The sequence below is a fragment of the Seriola aureovittata genome, chromosome 3, assembly GCF_021018895.1.
Source record: "Seriola aureovittata isolate HTS-2021-v1 ecotype China chromosome 3, ASM2101889v1, whole genome shotgun sequence".
Taxonomy (NCBI): domain Eukaryota; kingdom Metazoa; phylum Chordata; class Actinopteri; order Carangiformes; family Carangidae; genus Seriola; species Seriola aureovittata.
Window position 1 is genome coordinate 15,755,915 of NC_079366.1, and position 20,611 is coordinate 15,776,525.

Here is a 20,611-nt window from a genome sequence, read left to right on the forward strand (position 1 = left end):
TGCACCAATTTGAAAATTCTCTTTCTGTCTCAGCGACATCTGTGGAAGTTAAGTGAAACCGATCACTTAATGTCAGCCAGTCGCAGGCGATATTGAGCCACAGCAAATAAGGCTACAGGAATATTAACCAAAGGATTAAACAGTGCGTCTTTGGTCATAAATCCACAGCATGTCCTGTGAGAACATACCAACATTGATTCAATCTGGAGTCTCCTGCTGGCTAAAGAATACAACAAATATATATATATTTCGTTTATTTAGTCAGCATATACATGTTTGTTGCTTTTTCATTATGTTTTCCTTTGCTGATCACTTTTGCTGCTTATTCTCCCCACAGTTTTCCTGTTAAGCGGTTTGTGATTTGCGTCTCTTTACAATATGTATACAATGCACAGAATAATTGCTTTTCAAAAGAAATCAATTAAACAATAAAGTAAATACAGTATGTTATCTAATTCAATTGCTACTGCGGCTGAGGAAAGTGTTTTGGTGCCCATAGGAATTCATTTTTACGACAGGGTGAAATTGTATTGTCTGAATGTCTCTTTCTTTCTCTTAGTTTCTCTGTCACGCCATCGAGCACTTGTTCCCCACAACCTGGCCTGAGGGGGAGCTGTGATCAGCTCCGTAAAACCTCGGGAGGAGGATGATGAGGCTCCTAATCAGAGCTGGAGAAAGAAAAAGACATTGAGAGAAAGAGAGAGCAAATGAGAGAGAGAAGGAGAGAGAGACAGAGAGGGAGAGAGAGGGAGAGAGAAAGCAGCCTCAGGGAAGGACCCACTTCTCTCCTGCACACATTACACATTAGACAGCAAAAGGCAGCCTTTACAAATCAATGTGATGTCCAACTTAATTGATTATGACATAGAACGACTTTATTATTATCTTAAGAACACAGATGAGTGAAGATGTGCAGGGTAATGTAAAATTACTGTACCTTAAGTCCACCTACTGTAGACTGTGTTAAAAAAAAATAATCCCGAGATATACATCATTATAAAAACAAGACTGCAAATGTGCAGTGCATGCATGCGTGGATGCATTAATCCATGTCCTTAAATGCTTAAGCAAGTAGCTAATGATTTAATTTGAAAGGGGGGAAAACAAGTCAACAGACATAGAAAACAGAATGAGAGAGAGAAAAAAGAGCAGGCCTCTATGAAGAAGTGTGACAAACAGAGAGAAAAAACTGTGCGTAGGATTCCTGCTCACTGTGGCATACATATCCCTTATTAACACAGTCCTTTGTGCTCCATTTTTATTCATGGCCCGGGGCTCCAGAAACTCAGGGCTAAATATACCTGAACTCTCTCCCTACGAGGGAGGCCGGAGTGGTAGGGAGTCAAACACTGACCCAGTCGTAATAGTGATCCCCTTCTCATCCTCTTTGTATTCTACCAAAATAGCCTGCTAAACACTTGGCAGAGATGGTGGCTTGATAAAGAACAGCAGCTCAAAATTACTTTTACCATCACGTCCCCTTCACTAATCTGTTTTTCACCACAGTCCTGGGATTACGCAGCGCTGCACGCCCACTGACCCTCCATGTTTCCCTCCTGTCTGTCTCTGTCTATCTGCGGTTGACCCACAGGTGGTGTTGAAGAATGCCCACATGGCAGTGGGTTCACTCACCATCAACGAGGAGAGGTCGGAGGTCATCGACTTCTCTGTGCCGTTCATTGAAACAGGGATCAGTGTCATGGTCTCCCGTAGCAACGGAACCGTCTCCCCCTCTGCCTTTCTTGGTGAGGAGATACGCACCTGGTGCTTCTGGCAGATGTACAGCACACAATCGAGAACACTAACATGCACAAGAGCACGCTCACATCATGTAGGAAATGCACAACCACAAACGAGATTCAAACAGGTTTGTCACAAAACAGCTGAAAACACGAAGTGTGGTTACACACAGACATAAAATTTAGCTGGAAACTGTGGAAAAATCGGAGTATTTTTCATTAGAATCAAACCAAAGAATAAAAACCCAAATATACGTATTTGTATGTCAGTATTATCTTGTCACTGTGCTATGGTTGAAAGATTCAGCTACATTTCATTATACTATACAGAATTGCAGTTCTTCTTGACTTTGGAAACATTTACATTTGCAATGATTAGTCGATTAATTCATTAGTTCATTGACAGAACGGTAACCGGCAACATTTTTGATCAAATATTAAACATTTAAGTAATTTTTTAAGCAAAAATACCAAACACACTCTGGTCCCAGATTTTCTCATGTGAGCATTGGCTGCTTTTCTCTATTTCATATCATGGCAAATTAAATGTTGAAATATTTTTTGGGTTTTGGGTTGGTCTGACAAATCAAGGAATTTGGTGACATCACCAGGGACCCTGAAATACTATTATAATTTTTCACAATTTTCTGACTTTATAGACAAAAACAATTGATCGAGAAAATAATCTTCAGATTGTTGGATACTGCATATAATCATTAGTTGCTGCCCCAAGAAAAATTGTTTACAAATCAATCTCTCTGTTCCTGAAGTCTGTTTAGTAGCTATTCTGGAGCTTTCAGTCATATCACACACACACAAATTGACAGTAAAGTTTAATACTGAACTCGCAACATTTCTTCTAGACTGGTAAGTAAACAGCCGTTAATGCCAACGTTGGCCATTTAGTGTCAGCAAAAACTTACATATAGTTACTTAAAGTGTTAAGTTATAATCCTTAAGATTTCGCCCCTGGTTGCTTTGGCTCGATTGTGCTTGTGCTTGTTTCCGACTTGTTGACTTACTTTCTGAAATTTTTTAAATGGACCCAAAAAATGCTAAAAATGTCAGATGTCTTGTTTTGTAAATAAAGAACAAATAAACTGTGTTTCCTGCTTTGGCTTTAGCTTTTAATGTGAAGCCAACAGCAGGAAATGTTGGGTTTGCATCGGCAGTTACTTCAATTAAATAAAATCAAAAACTCTAATGCTGGATAACGCTGGGCCTGGCAGAAACACTGAAAAACCACCTGTATAGTCACAGTGCTGTTTGTCACTGTGACTATACTGTGTGTGAAAATTGCAAAGCAGAGTACAGAGCAAGCGGAGGAAAAAGTGCCCGTTTCAATGAGTACATGTGTCCATTCACACCTACCTACTTTCCTCCTGTAGTTTCTCTCCCGAGAAGTGCTTGTTAGTGTTCACACACGCTCAGATAAAATCCATAAATGTGTAACAAAGAGCACGTAGTACATGACGTCTGAATACAAATAATCATGTTGATACCAGAGGGTAATTTTATAATTTTGTTTAATTTTGTTTAATGAACTTCCTCTCTCTGTATCCCCACAACCCTCCCCTCTCCTTTCCGCTTCCTCCGCTCCCTGCTGCACCCTCTCTTCCCACCTACTCCCCCTCCTCTCCCACCCCCTCTCTCACCCCCTCTCTCTGTGTTTTAGAGCCCTTCAGTGCTGATGTCTGGGTGATGATGTTTGTGATGTTGCTGATGGTGTCAGCCGTGGCTGTGTTTGTGTTTGAATACTTCAGCCCGGTGGGTTACAATCGCTGTCTGGCAGACGGACGAGGTGAGAGGACACACATCTATAAACACACACACACACACAAGCACAGATCCAGTCAATCCACTGCTGCAAAAAAGATGACAGTGAGGTACATTTTCAGGCAATCTCGTGTGCTAAAATGAAGACTTAGTTGGCATGTTTTGTTACCTTGAATGCACCATTCAAACGGAGGACTCCATGTGCTAAATTACTTTGACAATCCCTTTTGAATGAGTGCGACTGTGGCGCTGGGACTTTCTACTCGATGTCTTGGAGTACTTATCTACATCTACAGTCACTTAAGCTCTTTTACTAATGAAAAGGATCATTGACGAGAACCAGTGATCTTAAGTCTTTGTAGCATCAAGGGGTGACTTGAAGGTGTGAAGACTCCTCTGTTCTTGCGGTACAATGTCTTTTTTTATTAAATATTACCTCAAATACCTCAAATATTACACCAGTGTTACACCACCACATCTAGGTTGTGAAACGGATGAGTAAGTAGATCTATTACCATACATTGAAAATATGTGTGAGGTTTAACAGTCTCTGACAGTATGGAACCAAACCACCCTGTTGAATCAAATACAGTTCCAGCAGGCTGTTCAAATCAATTTGCCCATCAAAATCAATGTTTTTTTTTCTCTATGTTTTATACAACCAGCTCTGTTGGACTCTCAGGATTGCATTAGCCTGACACAACGGCAGCCACTCAAGATAAAATCAGAAAAGTGTTATATTGCTGCCTGCAGCCTTTTTATCGTGGACCAGGGGGGATAAGAGTACTGATGTTTGGTTTGGAGTTATTTTTCCCACAGCACTGTTTTCTGAATGTCTTCTGTCACAGCAACAGTGTGTGTGGTTTAATCGCTATGTTATGTAAGGCTGTTGTCCTATACTGCTGCTCCAGCTGTAGTATAATTGTAGCCTGCTGCGTGCCCATCTACCCCTCCCTCCCCTCTCCCCCACTCTCTTTCTCCCCATCTCTGATGCCACACAGCTACAGTAGGTACCTTGTCATACCGCCATAGAAGTAGGTGGAACAGAGTTAGTCTGTAACAGGGGGTTGTCACGGCGGTGGCTGCAAGAGTGGATGTGGACCGTACAGCACACCCTGCGATCACTGACAAACTAAAGGATGGGAATAAATCTAGTCATTGTTGCTGCCATCCATCAACTCCCTCCCACAACAGCAGTGATGAGTAAATGCATATAGAGGGAAGTAGTATATATGATCTGTGAAACTGATTTCTTGCATCTTCTTCCTTCTGTCATCTTTCTTTTCACCCCCCCACCCCCACCCAATCGACCTCCTTTCCGTCACTCTGTCTCCCAGAGCCTGGAGGTCCCTCCTTCACCATCGGTAAGGCGGTCTGGCTGCTGTGGGGTCTGGTTTTCAACAACTCCGTCCCCGTGCAGAATCCCAAAGGTACCACCAGTAAGATCATGGTGTCGGTGTGGGCCTTCTTCGCTGTCATCTTCCTGGCCTCCTACACTGCCAACCTGGCTGCCTTCATGATCCAGGAGGAGTATGTCGACCAGGTGTCGGGCCTGTCAGACAAAAAGGTGTGAATTCAGTGCAATGTGAGGGGTTGTGGGGCGGAGGAGCAGGTGTGTGGAAGTACGCAATGTGAGTCTTATTTTGGACGAGTAGATACCTTGGTTTTGAGTTCATGATTTAGGGCTGCAACTAATGACCATTTTCATGACTGATTATGTATTTTATTTTATTTAACCTTTATTCATCCAGGTTAATTGTTATTTTAAAGCAACCTACACCTGTTAAACAAAATAACAAGACCAAATGGAGTCATTATTAAAACAGAAAATCTTTTTTTTTTCTCTCTCTCTCTCTTTTGATGAATCTATTAATTGTTTAGTTCAGTGGTTCCCAACCTTTTTTTCAAAACCTTCCTCAGAGTAATTACACAAACATAGTTTAATACAGAGAAATTTCCACAGCTCCAAGACAAGCCTACTCCAAATATTTAGCAAAATCCCTTCCCTTCTTTCAGCGCTCTCCAACGAGGAAGAGCCACACCAATGGTAATCCTTGTTTATCCTCGAGGTTGATCACTTTCTTTTTTAGACTGTAATCCTTCATCTGAATGCCAAGTTGTTTTTATCTGGAGCATCGGTAAACTTTTCTTGGACGCTTCCTAGATTTGTCTGCCATAGCTCCGCCATACTCCTTGCTGCTGTAGCCCACTCTGTCTCCGTCCCTGCGGTTTGCTCCTTCTGACACCATGTTGTGTTGTCTGTATGTTCACGAAACATATCTGGAGGCTCGACACAAGTACCCACCGGACAGCCGCATGTTGTTTCCTGGACTTTTAATGTGTTCACCGAGCAACACATTACAACATCTGAAGCTTCATACCCACGTATTTCATCTAGGAACCTTCAGGATGTTGTACTGTGTTGCAAGGGAAACACATAATAAACATCCAAGAAATAATGCAACTGTCTGTCCAGTGCTTCATTGAACCTCTGGATATTTTAACAATGTACATATGGACAACAGAAAAACCCTCCTCAGCTTGCTGGTTGATGTGTAAAGCATTGCTACTTGAGCGCAGCGTGAGAGAGTCGCCACAGCCAGGAGTTTTAAATCTCTGATATACTATGGAATACAGAGAGATTTACCTGGTGCTGACGGGCTTAACCAGCCTTGTGTGAACTTGTTTGCCAAAGGCTTGAATGTAACGGACGTTAATTTATATTTAAAAGTCTCGCACTCCAGCTTTAACATCCACATATTTGTGTTTAGGAGGAAAACAACACACGTTAAGGATTGCAAATGGCATGATGCTAATCTTTAGTATAGTTGTTGTCACAATAAGCAATAAACTATCAGCTGCAACAGGAAACTTCTGTCACCACATTTGAGAAGCTGGGACCTGAAAATGTTGTTTTTTTGTTAAATGATTAACTTAAATTACTAAATAATTATCAACTTGTCATGGATTGACTAAGCTTTGACTAAGTTGAAACAATTAGTTGATCAGAAGAAAATTTATCAGCTGCTATTTTGATAATTGATTAATAGATTGAAAGTATTTTTTTAAGCACCAATGCCAAAATGCTAAATATTACCCAGTTCCAGCCTCCTCTTACTGATTCTTTGTCTTATGTTTGTAAACTGAATGTCTTTTGGTTTTGTGTCGTTACAGAGAACAGAGGTGTTTGGAAATGATGATGAACATTTGTCACTTCTTTATGTGACAGTCATTATGTCTCTGGACTGCGTTATCTGTCTTTCCGTCCCATTCTCATGAATGCGACATCCCAGGAACACCTTGAGGGGATTTCTTCAAATTTAGCACAAATTTTCACTTGGACTCAAGGACGAACTGATTAGAATTTGGTGGTCAAAGGTCAAAGGTCAAGGTCACTGTGACCTTACAAAACACATTTTTTGGCCATAACTCAAAAAATGCATACATTAATTGTGACAAGATAAAGTGATGAATCAATGACATTTTATATCCAAAAGGTCCAAGGTCAGATTCACTGCGACATCATTATGTTCTGCAAAAACACTTTTCTGGTCATTATTCAACACTGCAAGTCAGGAGCAGAAGGGGAGAGAGGGGAGATTGTGACCATATTTCACATTTGGTTGGATACTGAATCGGTGACATTAATCTCGGCTGCCCACCTTGAAACTGTGGTGATTGTATAGATCGTCTGTGCTGCTGGGCTGAAAAGTCATCACTACATATATTACAGTATATCAGTCTGGACAGACATGGATGTAAACAGCAACTTGACTTGTTGGAGGCATACAACTGTAAGGCGGTAATTCTAGTTCTGACATGGTACAAACAACCAGTTAATTGAGAAATTATATTGATTAATCAGTAATGAAAATGATCATTCATTGCAGCCCTAGACTACTTGTTTCAGCATTTTTTTGCATCTGATCTGCATGGTGGATCATTATTTTGAACTTGATCTGGTGTACAGTACAAGTTTGTCTAAATGTGTTCGACATTCACTTGTGTTTGTCTGTCTATTGAGCTCCTGCTCAGCAGTGCATTGCAGGCTATTTGATGTGGCTCAGTGCCTTTTCCATGCTAATGAGCACTCCTCTGTTATTTTCTCTGTGTGGTTTCTTTTCCGGAAAACCCACCACAGTTCCAGAAGCCGAACGAATTCTCACCGCCGTTCCGGTTCGGCACGGTGCCCAATGGGAGTACAGAGCGCAACATCCGCAACAACTACCGGGACATGCATGCCTACATGACCAGTTTCCACCAGAAGAATGTAGATGAAGCCCTGTACAGTCTGAAGACCGGGTGAGGAAGAGAGATAGAGGGGAGGATGGAGAGACAGATGGGGGCTGTAAGGAAGGAGGGAGTTGAAAGGATCTCAGCAGGGAGAAATGAGACAGTGTTATGGAGCTGTGAGGTCCTGTACTGATGCAATACAGAGGAAAGATGATGAAGGATTAAGGAGAGGGAGACAGAGGAAGAGGGAGCATTCTGGGCAATGTGGGTGGGCAGCCGGTGGAGCTGTGTATCTGCCTGCCTCTGGTGCTCAGAATAGCAGCCTAGACTGTGGTTGATGTGAAAGCTAGCTAATATTCAGTCTCTGTGGCAGAGAGAGCTATCTAATATCTTCCCTACCTCTTAACTCTCTCTCTCTCCCCTGTCTCCCAATGTTTCCTTCAACCTCTGCAGAAGAATTAAGAATAAAAAGCAGTGATGTACCACTGGTGTTTTGTGAGAGTTTGAGCTGAATGACCACAGAGGCCTGGGGAGCCCTGAGGCTCCGTTTGATGATGGTTTGTCACCAGGCTGGAGCCTGTCGTGTTAATTTATCTATTGACTCACTCAGGACTGATATGGATAGAAAAGAATAGAACACAGGGTGAACGCTCCAAGAAAGGTCAGTTTTAGCTCAGTCGGTAAAACACCCAGATCCTGACACAAACAAAATTCAACACAAGGTCCAACTTACTTGTTGTTTCTGAAGCTTTTGACCACATTTGTGGCTTTCCTTATTGGATGGAGTTGCTCAGTTGTCATGGAGATGGTTTAAGGTTTTACCTCATGACTGAAACTCCAACACCAAAACCATCTCTATGACTACTGAGCAACTCCGTCTGCTTAGGAAGGCCATGAGATGTGGTTGAAAGCTAATCAACAAGATGTTTTTTTTATAGAGTTTTGTGAAACAGTCAATCTCGTTAAAAGTATGGCATTTGCTGTGTGTGAAATAGTGCTGCTGCTCTTTTGCCTTGAAGATTAATGTTTAATTTCACAGAAAATTATTATTTATTCATGATGTCAGCGAAGGTTGTCTTTGTTTCAGGTAAGGCGCCCCATCTTTGCTATACAATGCCACAGGACACCCAGGAATAGAGTTGAATAGAATGGTATAGTCCAGAATTATATCCAAAATACCTGATGCCCTTTATTTCCTTTCTGACATCATATCAGACTGTCTGAATTCTAAGTGAAATACCTCAGTGGATGCACACTACCCTTCCCTAAAGAATTCCCACATTGCACTTTTTTGCCTACTAAAACTTTATTATTTGGGCCCATAAATTTCTAACAATTTCCTTGTAATTTTCCTTGAAAGAGCAATCCAATGCAATTTGTCATAAATCATAGCTAAAGTAGAGAAGGAGTTCAATTGGTACACTTCCAATTAATTAATTCCAATTAAGTTCTAAGATAGTGTATCCTCAAGTGTTTTAGTCAATGCACAGCAGGTCCGCTGAACATGCAGAAATGTGCACAGGAAAGCATATAATTCAACGTGACTCCAGAATACAGTTTCCAATAGTAAACGATTGATGAATGAACATTTACTTTGGTTTAAATGGAGCGATTCTTACAACTCAACGCAACCACCTAAATTAACTAATATAACTGTCTCAGAACGCGTTGTGTAAAATTTGAATGATCATCACCTAGACATTAGTACCAAATCAAATCGTTCTTACCAGGCAACTTTCCAAGAAAGCCATCGACACTACACTTAAGCGACACAAAATCTGGTGATTCATAAGTATATAGTATATAAATGAATAGGAATAGTGAATGAGTGAATGAGGAAGCGATTCTGAGCACACTCGTACACAGTCACTGTATAATTGGTGGTACCACAGGTTCCATCACACTGTGTGAAACGTTTTCCTTCCCTTGTGCCCTGCAGCAAACTGGACGCCTTCATCTACGACGCTGCAGTGCTGAACTACATGGCGGGCAGAGACGAGGGCTGTAAGCTGGTCACCATCGGGAGCGGCAAGGTGTTCGCCTCCACCGGCTATGGCATCGCCATCCAGAAGGACTCAGGCTGGAAACGAGCTGTGGATCTTGCCATCCTCATGCTGTTTGGAGATGGTAAATTAGATAATGTTGTTAAATGGTGTCCTATTTTATAATCCCATAGACAGGCCCTAAACAACACACAGAGGAGGTGTAATGTTGTAACAGCCATATTAAAGGACAACCAGACAGATAAATAGAAATTGCTCTCATAGCCCTAATTTGACTCAGTATAAAGAAAACATAACTTCCCTTCAGTGTTGCATCACTGTTAGATTAAGCTATACTCTCATCAGTGTAGGAAGGTTGGAGTCATTGAGGTGGCTTTAAGAGAGCTGTGACTAAGGAGGCGGTCGCTGCTTGTTATGGTGATAACCCACCAACTTACCGGTGGAGACCTCAGCAGCAAGTGAGGTCTCCTGAGCCAGGCTGTCAGACTGCAGCCCTTAATCGACAGCGAGGGACCGGCAGGCCTGAAAAGAGGCAGCTGCTATAGGTGTGGAAGTGAAAGTTTGAGAGTGGAAGGAGTTGGTAAATTTGGTCACTCAGGAGATTCTGGCGGCACATTGTAAAGGCTGTTTGGGCAGGGACAGGGAAACATTGACCTTAACTGAAGATAGCTAGAATGAATTCTGTGGACGAGATGAGTGCTGAAATGTTGAAGCCTCTGCATATTGTTAGCCTGCTGTGATTGACATATTTCTGTCACATGGATTTCAGGAGCAGGATCCACGGACTGACAGACTTGGGTAGTATACTAATAAATTCAACTGGGAAACCTTAAATTTGTTCTTACTTGGTCTATACTGTGGCATCTCATCAAGAGAAGTCTGTCCAATTTGTCAATGATAGGATTTGAGAGTGTTTATGAACTTTCTGGTATGAAACACATGCTCATATTTACAGTCTGGATCAATTTGTTTTCACTCTTGGTCACAAATTACTTTGACATATTAAGTAAGTAAAATCCCCTCCAGGTTTAGATTAGTGTAGAGTTGTGGGATGATCTTTCTGACAGCCAGTAAGCCACCACAGAAGATGCAGACATAAAAGCTGCAAAGCTCAGTCTACGATTTAGGAAAGTGCATAAATATTTTAACCCTTTTACCACATCCACTGGCTGATAAGTGATGTGCAAGCAGCGCAGGAGTGGTCACGACCAGCACATTTGTCTTTGTAAAAATGATTACTTTAGCACAGTGACACCAGCTTATCAATTCAACACTGTGGTAGCAGTATCTCTCACCAGGACTACACCAGGATCATATAATATCAGTATTTATGTAAGAGAGAGGTTGGATTCTGGGTCTGTGTCCCATCATTGTACAGCAAGTAGAAAGCAACACTGATGACACTGGCTGTAACAAGGGATATTGTATGCGCCACAGAGCAGGTGTCTCAATTTGCAGGTCAGGTTTTGTTTTGAACTCCAGCTGTTTTTGTGTGTTTTGGTAGTGACCGAGAGAAGCCAGCAGGGAGTCAGGCGTCACTCTGAGAGATTGACGAGTTTAGTAAAGCATGAGGGCTCGGGCCTCAGGCTGAAGCTTCTTCATGATGAGAGGATTGAGCCAGTTGAGGTGGTTTAGGCACATGGTAAAAATACAAACTTTGCACCCTTTTTTTTTTTTTTTTTTAATCAAGGCCTGGCTACAAACTACTGGCAGGAGTCCTTGATGTTTGGGGATGATGCAGTGGAGGGACATTTCTCCTCAGGCTGCAGGAATTTAGTGCACAGTATGTCACAGGTATTTGGGGCACAGTACGTCTGTTAGAGACAAGACTTTACAGCCAGTCATAGTCAAAGGTGGCAAGTCACTTTTACAGTCAGAGGTTACTCAGAACATTTTCTAAGGTTTTACGAAACACAACATGACATGTCAGGCTCACGACTTTAATGTGTTTTCTTTAGGTAAATGACATTACAGGAGCCTGCACATGTATCTATTGTATAGGCTATAAAAGCATACTGTATGTCACATATTGTCAAGACTGAATCACAACCACTTTCACCACACAACCATTACATTCAATGAACATCTCCACCACGGACAGATGTGTACACTGGACTGCTTGTCGCAATAAGACCTGGTCAAACTGCACTGACTAACCACCAAGATGGATTATTATTATTATTACAAGTGACCAAAAAGAAAACATGCTGGAGCACTGAGCTCTGACACACACAATTGGCCTGTTTTTGTTATTAACATCAACTTCCAGGTGAAACATGACGTGTCATTGTCCATCCTTTAGTTCTTCCACTTTTGCTTGTTTTAAATAATTCTATCCATTTAGCTACAACGCAGCCACGCCTCAGGTAGGTGATGGAAATGTCTTTCTTATGACGTAAACTGGATCTACTAACACTTGACACATATTCCACTGATGTATTCCAGCATTGTATTCCTATAACGCTGTTGGGCTCATGATGGACAGTTTAAAAAAAAAGGTTTATTCCACGCATTGCTCTTCCTTGTCAAAATCTGGCACCTACATTACCCACAATGCAACTCTACTGTTGACAGTTGGAAGTCAGTCGGAAATTTGGGCGTGTTATGCTAGCTAGCCGCGAGCCTCAAGCAGAGATGAGGAGCGAGCGACTGTGGTCTGGTAAGCTCACTTCTTTCTAACTTCACACCTCCAGAGTTTCTTCATTTTCAAACTTGTCGTATTCAGAGTCAACCAGCGCCGCAGCACGTTCATGCAGCTCCTTGTGGAGCCACAAAAGGTTTTATTCTACCTCTTTATTCCTTATTCTCCAACACCTATCAATACTGTCAGAAGAGGTGGGACCTGAACACATTGGAACCAGTTTTAAATGAGAACCAATCTGCTGGTCACACCCTCGGTTTTGAAGATGTCGAGTGGGATACTTGGGTTCCCTGGGGCTGATCTGAAAACGGGCATCTGTGCTTTTTGCTATTTTCTTTATGTTTTTTCTTTATTTATTTATTTATTTATTAAACAGCAGACATTTTGATGTGTCATGGTACTGAAAAGCACGAGTGTTACTAATGACAACAATAATGGCTCCACAAGACAGGCACTTTCATTTCTGTCCTTTGAAATGCAGCTATCACTAAAAAATATATATATTTTTAAAGGAATAGTACAGCATTTTAGCAAATACACTTATTGTGCATTCTCATGTCTTTGCATTAAGACTGGACCTGGTGACTAGAGGCCGTTAGCTTAGCCTAGCATAAAGACTGGAAACAGGGGAATCACTTAGCTTGGCTCCATGCCACACATTATACCTCTTTAGTTTCATCCATGCACAGATAGAAGTGTATAAGTGACAAGTTATGGTTTTACATGCTGTAACCTATTCTTAGTTAAAAGGGCCTGGACTCTTGTTGTCGCAGTGATGTTGACAGGTGTGATACCACTGAGCCTGTCCAGAGACCCCACTCTTTCCTTGGTGTGTGCTCAGTGAAAAATCCATTCTCTAGCCAGAGACACCACACAGAAGTGTTGAATTTAAAGATAAGTGTCCGTCTAGAAATAGTTCCAGCACCTAACTCCTCCTAAAACCAAAAATGATCAGTTATACCTTTCTGTTTCTGTATGGTTGGAATGAAGAAGTCATTTCATGTAATTTGCTGGTTTTAATTTTAACTTTGGACAGAGCCAGACTAGCTGTTGCCCCCTGCTTTCAGTCTTTATGCTAAGCTAAGCTAATCGCCTCCTGGCTCCAGCTCTGAGACATGAGAATGGTATCAATATTCTCTTTTAACTCACAGACCGTGAGTGAAAGAGCGTTTTCACAAAATGTTGAAATATTTCTGTTATGAACAAAATAAATGTATGTAAGTAAGACACCTCAGTCTAGATTCCAGATTATATGTTTTTGTCCCTTTAATGGCTTCCTGTTTGGTGCCCATCAACATGATAGCAACTGACAGACAGTCATTGTAAGACTGCCACGCACACTTTGTACTTTCTTTTCTCTCATGAAGCTTCATGTAAGTAAGAAAGTCCTGGTGAAAACTAGTTAACATCTGTTGGAGTCACACACACTCATCTGCACAAACATCTGCACAAACATCCATACACAAAACAGTGTTATGAAAGCCTTAGGAAAATATGTACCCTCTTGATCTCACATAGACACACACACAAAAAACAGACCATTCGTTCAGATCAAACAAATCTCTCTGGACGTGTCCTCCCCCCTAAGCAACCCCTCCCAGGGATGTGGAACTGAGGGGGACACATGTTAGGGGCGGAAACGCTCGTCACATGATCACGTGCACTTCCTCCCTGAGGAATGTCAAGTCCCAGCAGGCTGTTGTTTTATTTCCCACAACAACAAAAAGGTTTAGCCTTGCATAAGCAATCCTTAATGAGGATGATCCTCCGGGGGGGCGAGTCAAAATAATGCAACATGACATTTGTTGCACGTACATTAGACCTGAGCTGTTTTTGGCATCAACTCCCCATCCGAAAAATGTGTCCTCTCTTTTTGTACTCACACTTACATGGTCAGACACCTACGGGCAAACCCATCCAAGTGTGCAGGACACAAACAGTAACATCAACAAACACATCGATACAGTAACCTGGGTCCATGTGTCTCTCCTTCCTCCAGGTGAGATGGAGGAGTTGGAGGCCCTGTGGCTGACAGGCATCTGCCACAATGAGAAGAACGAGGTGATGAGCAGCCAGCTAGACGTGGACAACATGGCGGGGGTCTTCTACATGCTTGGGGCTGCCATGGTTCTGTCATTCATCACCTTCATCTGTGAACATTTGTTCTACTGGCAACTGCGCTTCTGCTTCATGGGCGTGTGCTCCGGAAAGCCCGGGGTCACCTTCTCCATTAGCAGAGTGAGTGTGTTTGTGTTTTATTTTAGGTCTGACCTTTGTCCTCCTGACAGAAAGATCATAGGAGTGGTTGTTTTAAAACCACTGGCTCTGGTTGAGTTGTATCGAGTCAGTCAGGGGCATTTGATGACTCACCTGACTTACCTGTGGCTTTTTTAGCCCAGGCAGTTGTTAAACAAGAAAACACAAGTCACGAGCATCCTGTGTCATGTAAAAGATCCTCAAAACTGTGTCTCAATTGTTTATTGACAATTCCAATGTTTATAATATACTTCCAGTCAGTTTTAGTTTAGGCACCATGCTTTCCAACTCTGAGTCTTACAATAAGCAAAGTAAGCAAAGCTACATTTTGTCCTACTTTCATTTCTGTTCCTTTATAGTTGCTTATTAATTTCAAATAATTATTTAACAATGAGGAAATATTTGATGTGGATAATTGTATTTCTGATTGTATTTTGATCATATTTAAGATTTCTGATAGATTCTATATGTGTAGAATAAGTTAGTAAGTCTGTGTGTAACTGACTGCAGCTATGATCTTACAACAGACTCACAATAAATAGATAATATAGGCAAAATCTGATTAACTGCAACATTTAGGTGGCACTGCTCTCGAAACAAATTAGTTCTTGTGTGTAGTGTTCACAGCTGTTACAAAAACAGCCACACTTGAAGTCAAGCCCGTTGTCATAGTGAGGGGGGATACGCTGTAATCGGTTAAATATGAGGATACCAGCTCACGTTTTTTTGACAGTGTTTTTACACTCAGAAAGTGACAGAAACCCAACACTCTTTACTTTTTCACCTCCACACACCTGGACAATCGCTGCGTGATGTGAACGTCATTTTTGAATTGGCCATTTTGGAAAGTTGCAACAACTGACAAGCACAGCAGTGGGGTAAGGGGGTTTCAGACGCTGTTTGACCATCCAATGAGCACGTCAATAGAAGCGTACTGACAGCTTAACTTCTTACTCAGCTTTTACTAAGTCAAACTATGACAAGAGTCGCCTAAATGTGAATAGTTTACAAAAGCATCGTGACCAATTAGTAACACAGGTAACTTTTTAAGGAACTCTTTACAGCCTCTTTCCACATTAAGGGGAGTGGGAAAAAAAACAAAACTTTGATGCCCACAAGGAAAAGTGTAAGCACCTGGCTTATCAATATGTTGATTGACAGAGAAATAGACCAGCTGGTTGATATGCAAGCCTCACTTAAAATCGCAGACAACTGTCTTTGAGAAAATCAACTGTTTATCAGCTCAGTGCTGCTGAAATAAAAGCTACTTACTATGCTGCACATTCTCAGCTGCTGACCTGAAGGTGTGTTGGTGGATGTCGATGAGCTCATCTCAGCGTAGTTACGACTCTGCTCAGATGGGTCCCTTAACAAGGTGCCCCAGTGTTATTGATGCAGGCTGTTTGGGTCCTTATAAATAATTGCTTGAGGTGTACTTCATTTGCATAATGTTACCTTTTAAGGGGGCGGGGGGGGGGGGGGGGGGGTTGTTGTTACATGCAAATTGTCTCAGTTATTATTTCCCTGAGAAAAGGCTGAAGGTGTTTCAAATTGTAATGTCATTTGGTTTACACCTGCTCAGACTAACCTGACACAACAAGACATCTGACCTTGAACACTTCACAAAAAACACACTGAATTTTCATCTTTGTTGAATTGGCAGCAATCTCCCTCTGTCTTTGTAGCTTCTGAAACTGTGATACTTTTTATGTAAAACATAAGCAGTTTTTGTTTTTTGCAGGGTAGCTTCAAGATTCACTCTTAGGTCTAATGTGCTTGATTTTACTTCATCCACTTTTAGTGCAGACACATTTTCAAGAGTGGTTGTGTAACTCAAGAGGGGTCACAAAGCCAGATATCTTTTATACACTTCCACTGCCTTGTTTAACACTGAGGTTGCAGTGAGAGAAAGAAAAAATATTAAAGATAGTGAAGCATTCAATAAAATTGTTGTTCATATACAGTATATAGGAGGTGTAAGGATGGACAAGCAATGAGACTACAAAGGGCTAATAAGATACAGAGGAAGGAAAAAGAGATCAGTTAGCAAGAGTAATGACAAAGAATAGAACCAGTTGCAGGACAAAGGCAGAGTAGAAAAGAATAGACACAGCGGCGTGCCGGTAACCTCTGTTCCATTACCTTCCACAGCAGCCATAGTAGCTATAGATGTAGAGAGATAAAGACAATCCCATTGGAGCGGCTGCCGCTCACCTGAGCGCCCGGAAACGGAGATAAAAAAGACACAAAGAGAGAATGGAGGCATAAAAGAAAAGGAGGGTTGAGGATTCAGATTCATGAATGTAACTCTGTGACGGGGAAAGTGACTAAGAGAGACAGAAACTGTTTCTGACAAGTTGACGCCTTTGAGGAACGTTGGCCCGCGCGCTGCCTGGTGGGTAGTGTGTCCTCGACCTTTCGGATTTGGCTGTCGCCTCGACCACAGATTCCCTCAGCCCTCATTTGAACACGCTTGTTTGACTTCACTGGCAATGGCTTTCCCCTTGCTGGAAGATCCTGCTTTTGCCAACCAACCAAAACAAATACACAAATACTGGTGGTTAATCACATTTTAAATAGATTGTTAATGTCCGTGTCTCAGAAAAGTCCAACAAACTTTTACCAAGTGATCCAGTCCCTTGACAATGTTTTTTTTATGAAAGGAAAACAAGCAAAACACTTGTGATGTAGAAAGCCAGTGGCACCAGTGTCAGCTGAATTTAAATGACATTGATTAAACCTATTGATTGGTGGTCAAAACCACGAGTTTACTGCCTCCCTTGTGTTATCAATCAAGGCTTCGATATGCTCATTCCCCTCTCGCTCAGTTCTCTGTGTCTGAGGTGGAGTGCTGAGCAGCAGCTGTGAGGGTCCATGCTGTTCCCCTGAGAAAAGTCATTTATGAACTCAGCCCCTATTACTGTTAAATAGTGTGTAAACAAGAGGGTGGTCAAAGAGAACATGACGATGCATTAACCTCTCTCTGCCTCTGTCTGTCTCTGTTTGCCTCTCTCTCTCTCTCTCTCTGTCTGTTTATGTGTCTGGTGTCTGGCTCCGTCTCTCTATCATTAAATCGGTTCTGGTTCTTGACTCCTTACTACTGCCACGAGTTCTTCTGTTGTTTATCTCTCACTCGAGCTTCATACTCTACCACTCTCGTTCTTCTTCTTCTTTCTTCCTCCCATGGCCTGTCTCACCCTCTTTTTCTCTTTCTACCTCCCTTTTCCTCTAATTGTCACACTCCAGGGTATCTACAGCTGCATCCATGGGGTACAAATTGAGGAAAACAAGTCAACCATAGACTCACCTTCGGCCACCATGAAGAAGAACATGAACAACACCCACTCCAACATCCTGCGGTTGCTCCGCACTGCCAAGGATATGACCGCCGTCCCAGGCATTAATGGCTCTCCGCACGCCGCTCTGGAGTACAGCCACAGCGGCCGTGAGTCGGCTATCTATGATATCCAGGAGCACCGGCGCAGCCTGGTAGGTCACCCTGTAGACTGCAAGTCTGCGCCTCCTTACATGCCAGAGGACAACATGTTCAGTGACTACATCAGCGAGGTGGAGAGAACTTTTGGCAACTTGCCCCTGAAGGACAGCAACCTGTACCAGGACCATTACCGGCACCACCACCCGGCCTCGGCTCTGGGTATGTCCGGCCCCCCGCCTAATAGGCCGCGTAGTTTAGGCAGCGCTAGCTCGTTGGAGGGGGGCATGTTCGATTGTGACAGTTTAGGGGGAGGGGTAGCGCCCATCTTTACAACCCAGCCCCGCCCATCCATGACTCACAGGAATACCAATAAATTTGACCTGATCGCTGGCCACACCCCTGCGGATTCCAATCAGGGTGGGTTCAAGGGAAACAATGTGTACGGCAGGTTTTCTTTCAAAGGAGGCGCATCCAGCACAGGGCTCATCGGGGGTCATGACAGGTACTGTGGTGGGGGCGGGGGAGGCTCAGGGGGTGACGATGGGAACATTCGCTCTGATGTATCGGATATCTCCACCCACACTGTCACCTACGGCAACCTGGAGGGCAACGCCAAGCGGCGTAAACAGTACAGGGACAGCCTGAAAAAGAGGCCAGCCTCGGCCAAGTGCAGACGGGAGCAGGACGAGATAGAGCTGAGCGGCCTCAGGAGGAGACCCCACCACCACACCGTCCACCACCACTTCCCCCACGGGCCCCTGGCACACCGCACGGTCTCACCTCCCCTGGAGCGGAAGAGGGGAGGAGGAGGGGGTAATTCTTCACCTTACTTATTCCGCAAAGACAAAGAGAACCTGAGGGATTTCTATGCGGACCAGTTCCGCTCCAAGGAGGGCAAGGCCAAGTGGGAGCAAGAGGGTGGAAGTGGAGGAAGCGGTGTGGGCGGTGGTAGCGGTGGTGGTATCTGTAAAAGCCTAGTGCCTGTGGAAGACTTCCTCAAAGGTAAAGGCAAGAAGCCAGAGTGTAAAGGTGGGATGGGCTCGGTGTCAGCAGGACAGCAGGCCCACACCTGCTGGGAGAAGGGGGTTTCTGGGCTAGGAGGGGGGGGCATAGCCGGCGGTGACTGGGAGTGTCGTAACTGCCACAGTGTGTGTCACCACGGCGGAGGTGTAGGAGGAGGCGGCGGCACGTGCCCAGCTAGCGGAGTTGGGGGGAGCAGCAGTCGCCCCAGCTCCGCTTCCTGCAAACGCTGCGACTCCTGTAAGATGCAGCCGAGCAACCTTTACAACATCAGCGAGGATAATAACATGATGTTCCCGGGAGGGAAGAGTAGCGTAGGACCCAGCCAAACACAAACTCAGGCACAGCGCAGGAAGCTAGGGCCGGGTGGGAGGGTGTTAAGGAGGCAACATTCGTATGACACATTTGTGGACCTGCAGAGGGAGGGGGCAGGCCGCATGGGAGGGGCTGGCGGGGGCATTGGGGGGCAGTGTCCCCAACCCCGAAGTGTGAGCTTGAAAGACAAAGACCGCTTCATGGAGGGCCCCAGCCCTTATGCTCAAATGTTTGAGAGGTATGCAGGTGACAGGGAGTCCCCCATGTTTGGGGGAATAGGTGGCGACAGGGCGAAAGGAGGCTCCTCCTTCAGTTTGTTCCGAGGAGGCGAAGGTGGGTTGCATCGGCGGTCGGTGGGGGAGAGAGACCTGAGGGACAGAGATAGAGCTATGATGGGAGGTGGGGGCTGTGGTGGTGGTGGTGGTGGTGGTAGCAGAGGGGCCGGGACTTACTCCTTGTCTAAATCTCTCTACCCAGATAAGGTGAACCAGAACCCCTTCATCCCAACGTTCGGCGACGACCAGTGTCTATTACACGGTGCCAAACCGTACTACATCAAAAAGCCACAGACGCAGCAACAGCAGCAGCAGCAGCAACTTCTCAACAACAGCCGAGGAGGAGGGGACTTCCGCGGCTCCATGGGAGCAACTTCCTATTTGCCTGCGTCCGCCACAGCTGGGGTGATCTCCAATGTGGCCCCCAGGTTCCCCAAAGAGCTGTGTCTGGGCGGGGTGGGAGGGCCCATGGGGAACCACCACGGGGGCAACAAGCTACTGCCTGGGGGCAGGGACACGTTAGGTTTGGGGCAGGGACAGAGACCCTTCAACGGTGCCAGCAATGGACATGTTTATGAAAAGCTCTCCAGCATTGAGTCAGACGTCTGAGGGTGAAGACGGAGGAAGAAAGAGAGAGAGAGGGAAGATGAAGTGGGTGAAGAAAAGGAGGCGGACGGAGAGAAACATACAGAGGGAAAAAAAAAAGAAGAGAGAAACGGCTCAGGCTGATGACCTCTCTGTGTGAAGAGAATGAGGAGACACGATACAGTGCGTGTTGGTCTCACTCCACTAAATGGAAAGAATTTGGACGATGCACAGAGGCCACTGCAGGCTAAGCTGTGGTGAAGTCCGGCGGGACGCAAGTTTTTAATGAGAAGAGAGGATTCTGGTGCTGCTCCGACGCTCATGGAAAGATA

The 20,611-nt window shown here is 43.9% G+C and overlaps 1 protein-coding gene across 7 annotated transcripts in view; it reads left to right on the top strand.

Moving 5' to 3' along the window:
* grin2bb (glutamate receptor, ionotropic, N-methyl D-aspartate 2B, genome duplicate b) overlaps positions 1-20,611 on the top strand; it is a 93,009-nt gene extending 72,398 nt beyond the window's left edge. For 5 of the 7 annotated variants that reach the window (XM_056372542.1, XM_056372543.1, XM_056372544.1 and 2 more), the window contains 7 exons: positions 1,592-1,745; positions 3,415-3,540; positions 4,853-5,082; positions 7,657-7,817; positions 9,688-9,875; positions 14,392-14,630; positions 17,895-20,611. In XM_056372542.1, coding sequence (XP_056228517.1) covers positions 1,592-1,745; positions 3,415-3,540; positions 4,853-5,082; positions 7,657-7,817; positions 9,688-9,875; positions 14,392-14,630; positions 17,895-20,303 — 3,507 coding nt within the window. In that variant the 3' untranslated portion in view covers positions 20,304-20,611. The remainder of the gene's footprint in view (positions 1-1,591; positions 1,746-3,414; positions 3,541-4,852; positions 5,083-7,656; positions 7,818-9,687; positions 9,876-14,391; positions 14,631-17,894) is intronic. The other 2 variants (XM_056372546.1, XM_056372547.1) reach the window with 2 other exon arrangements.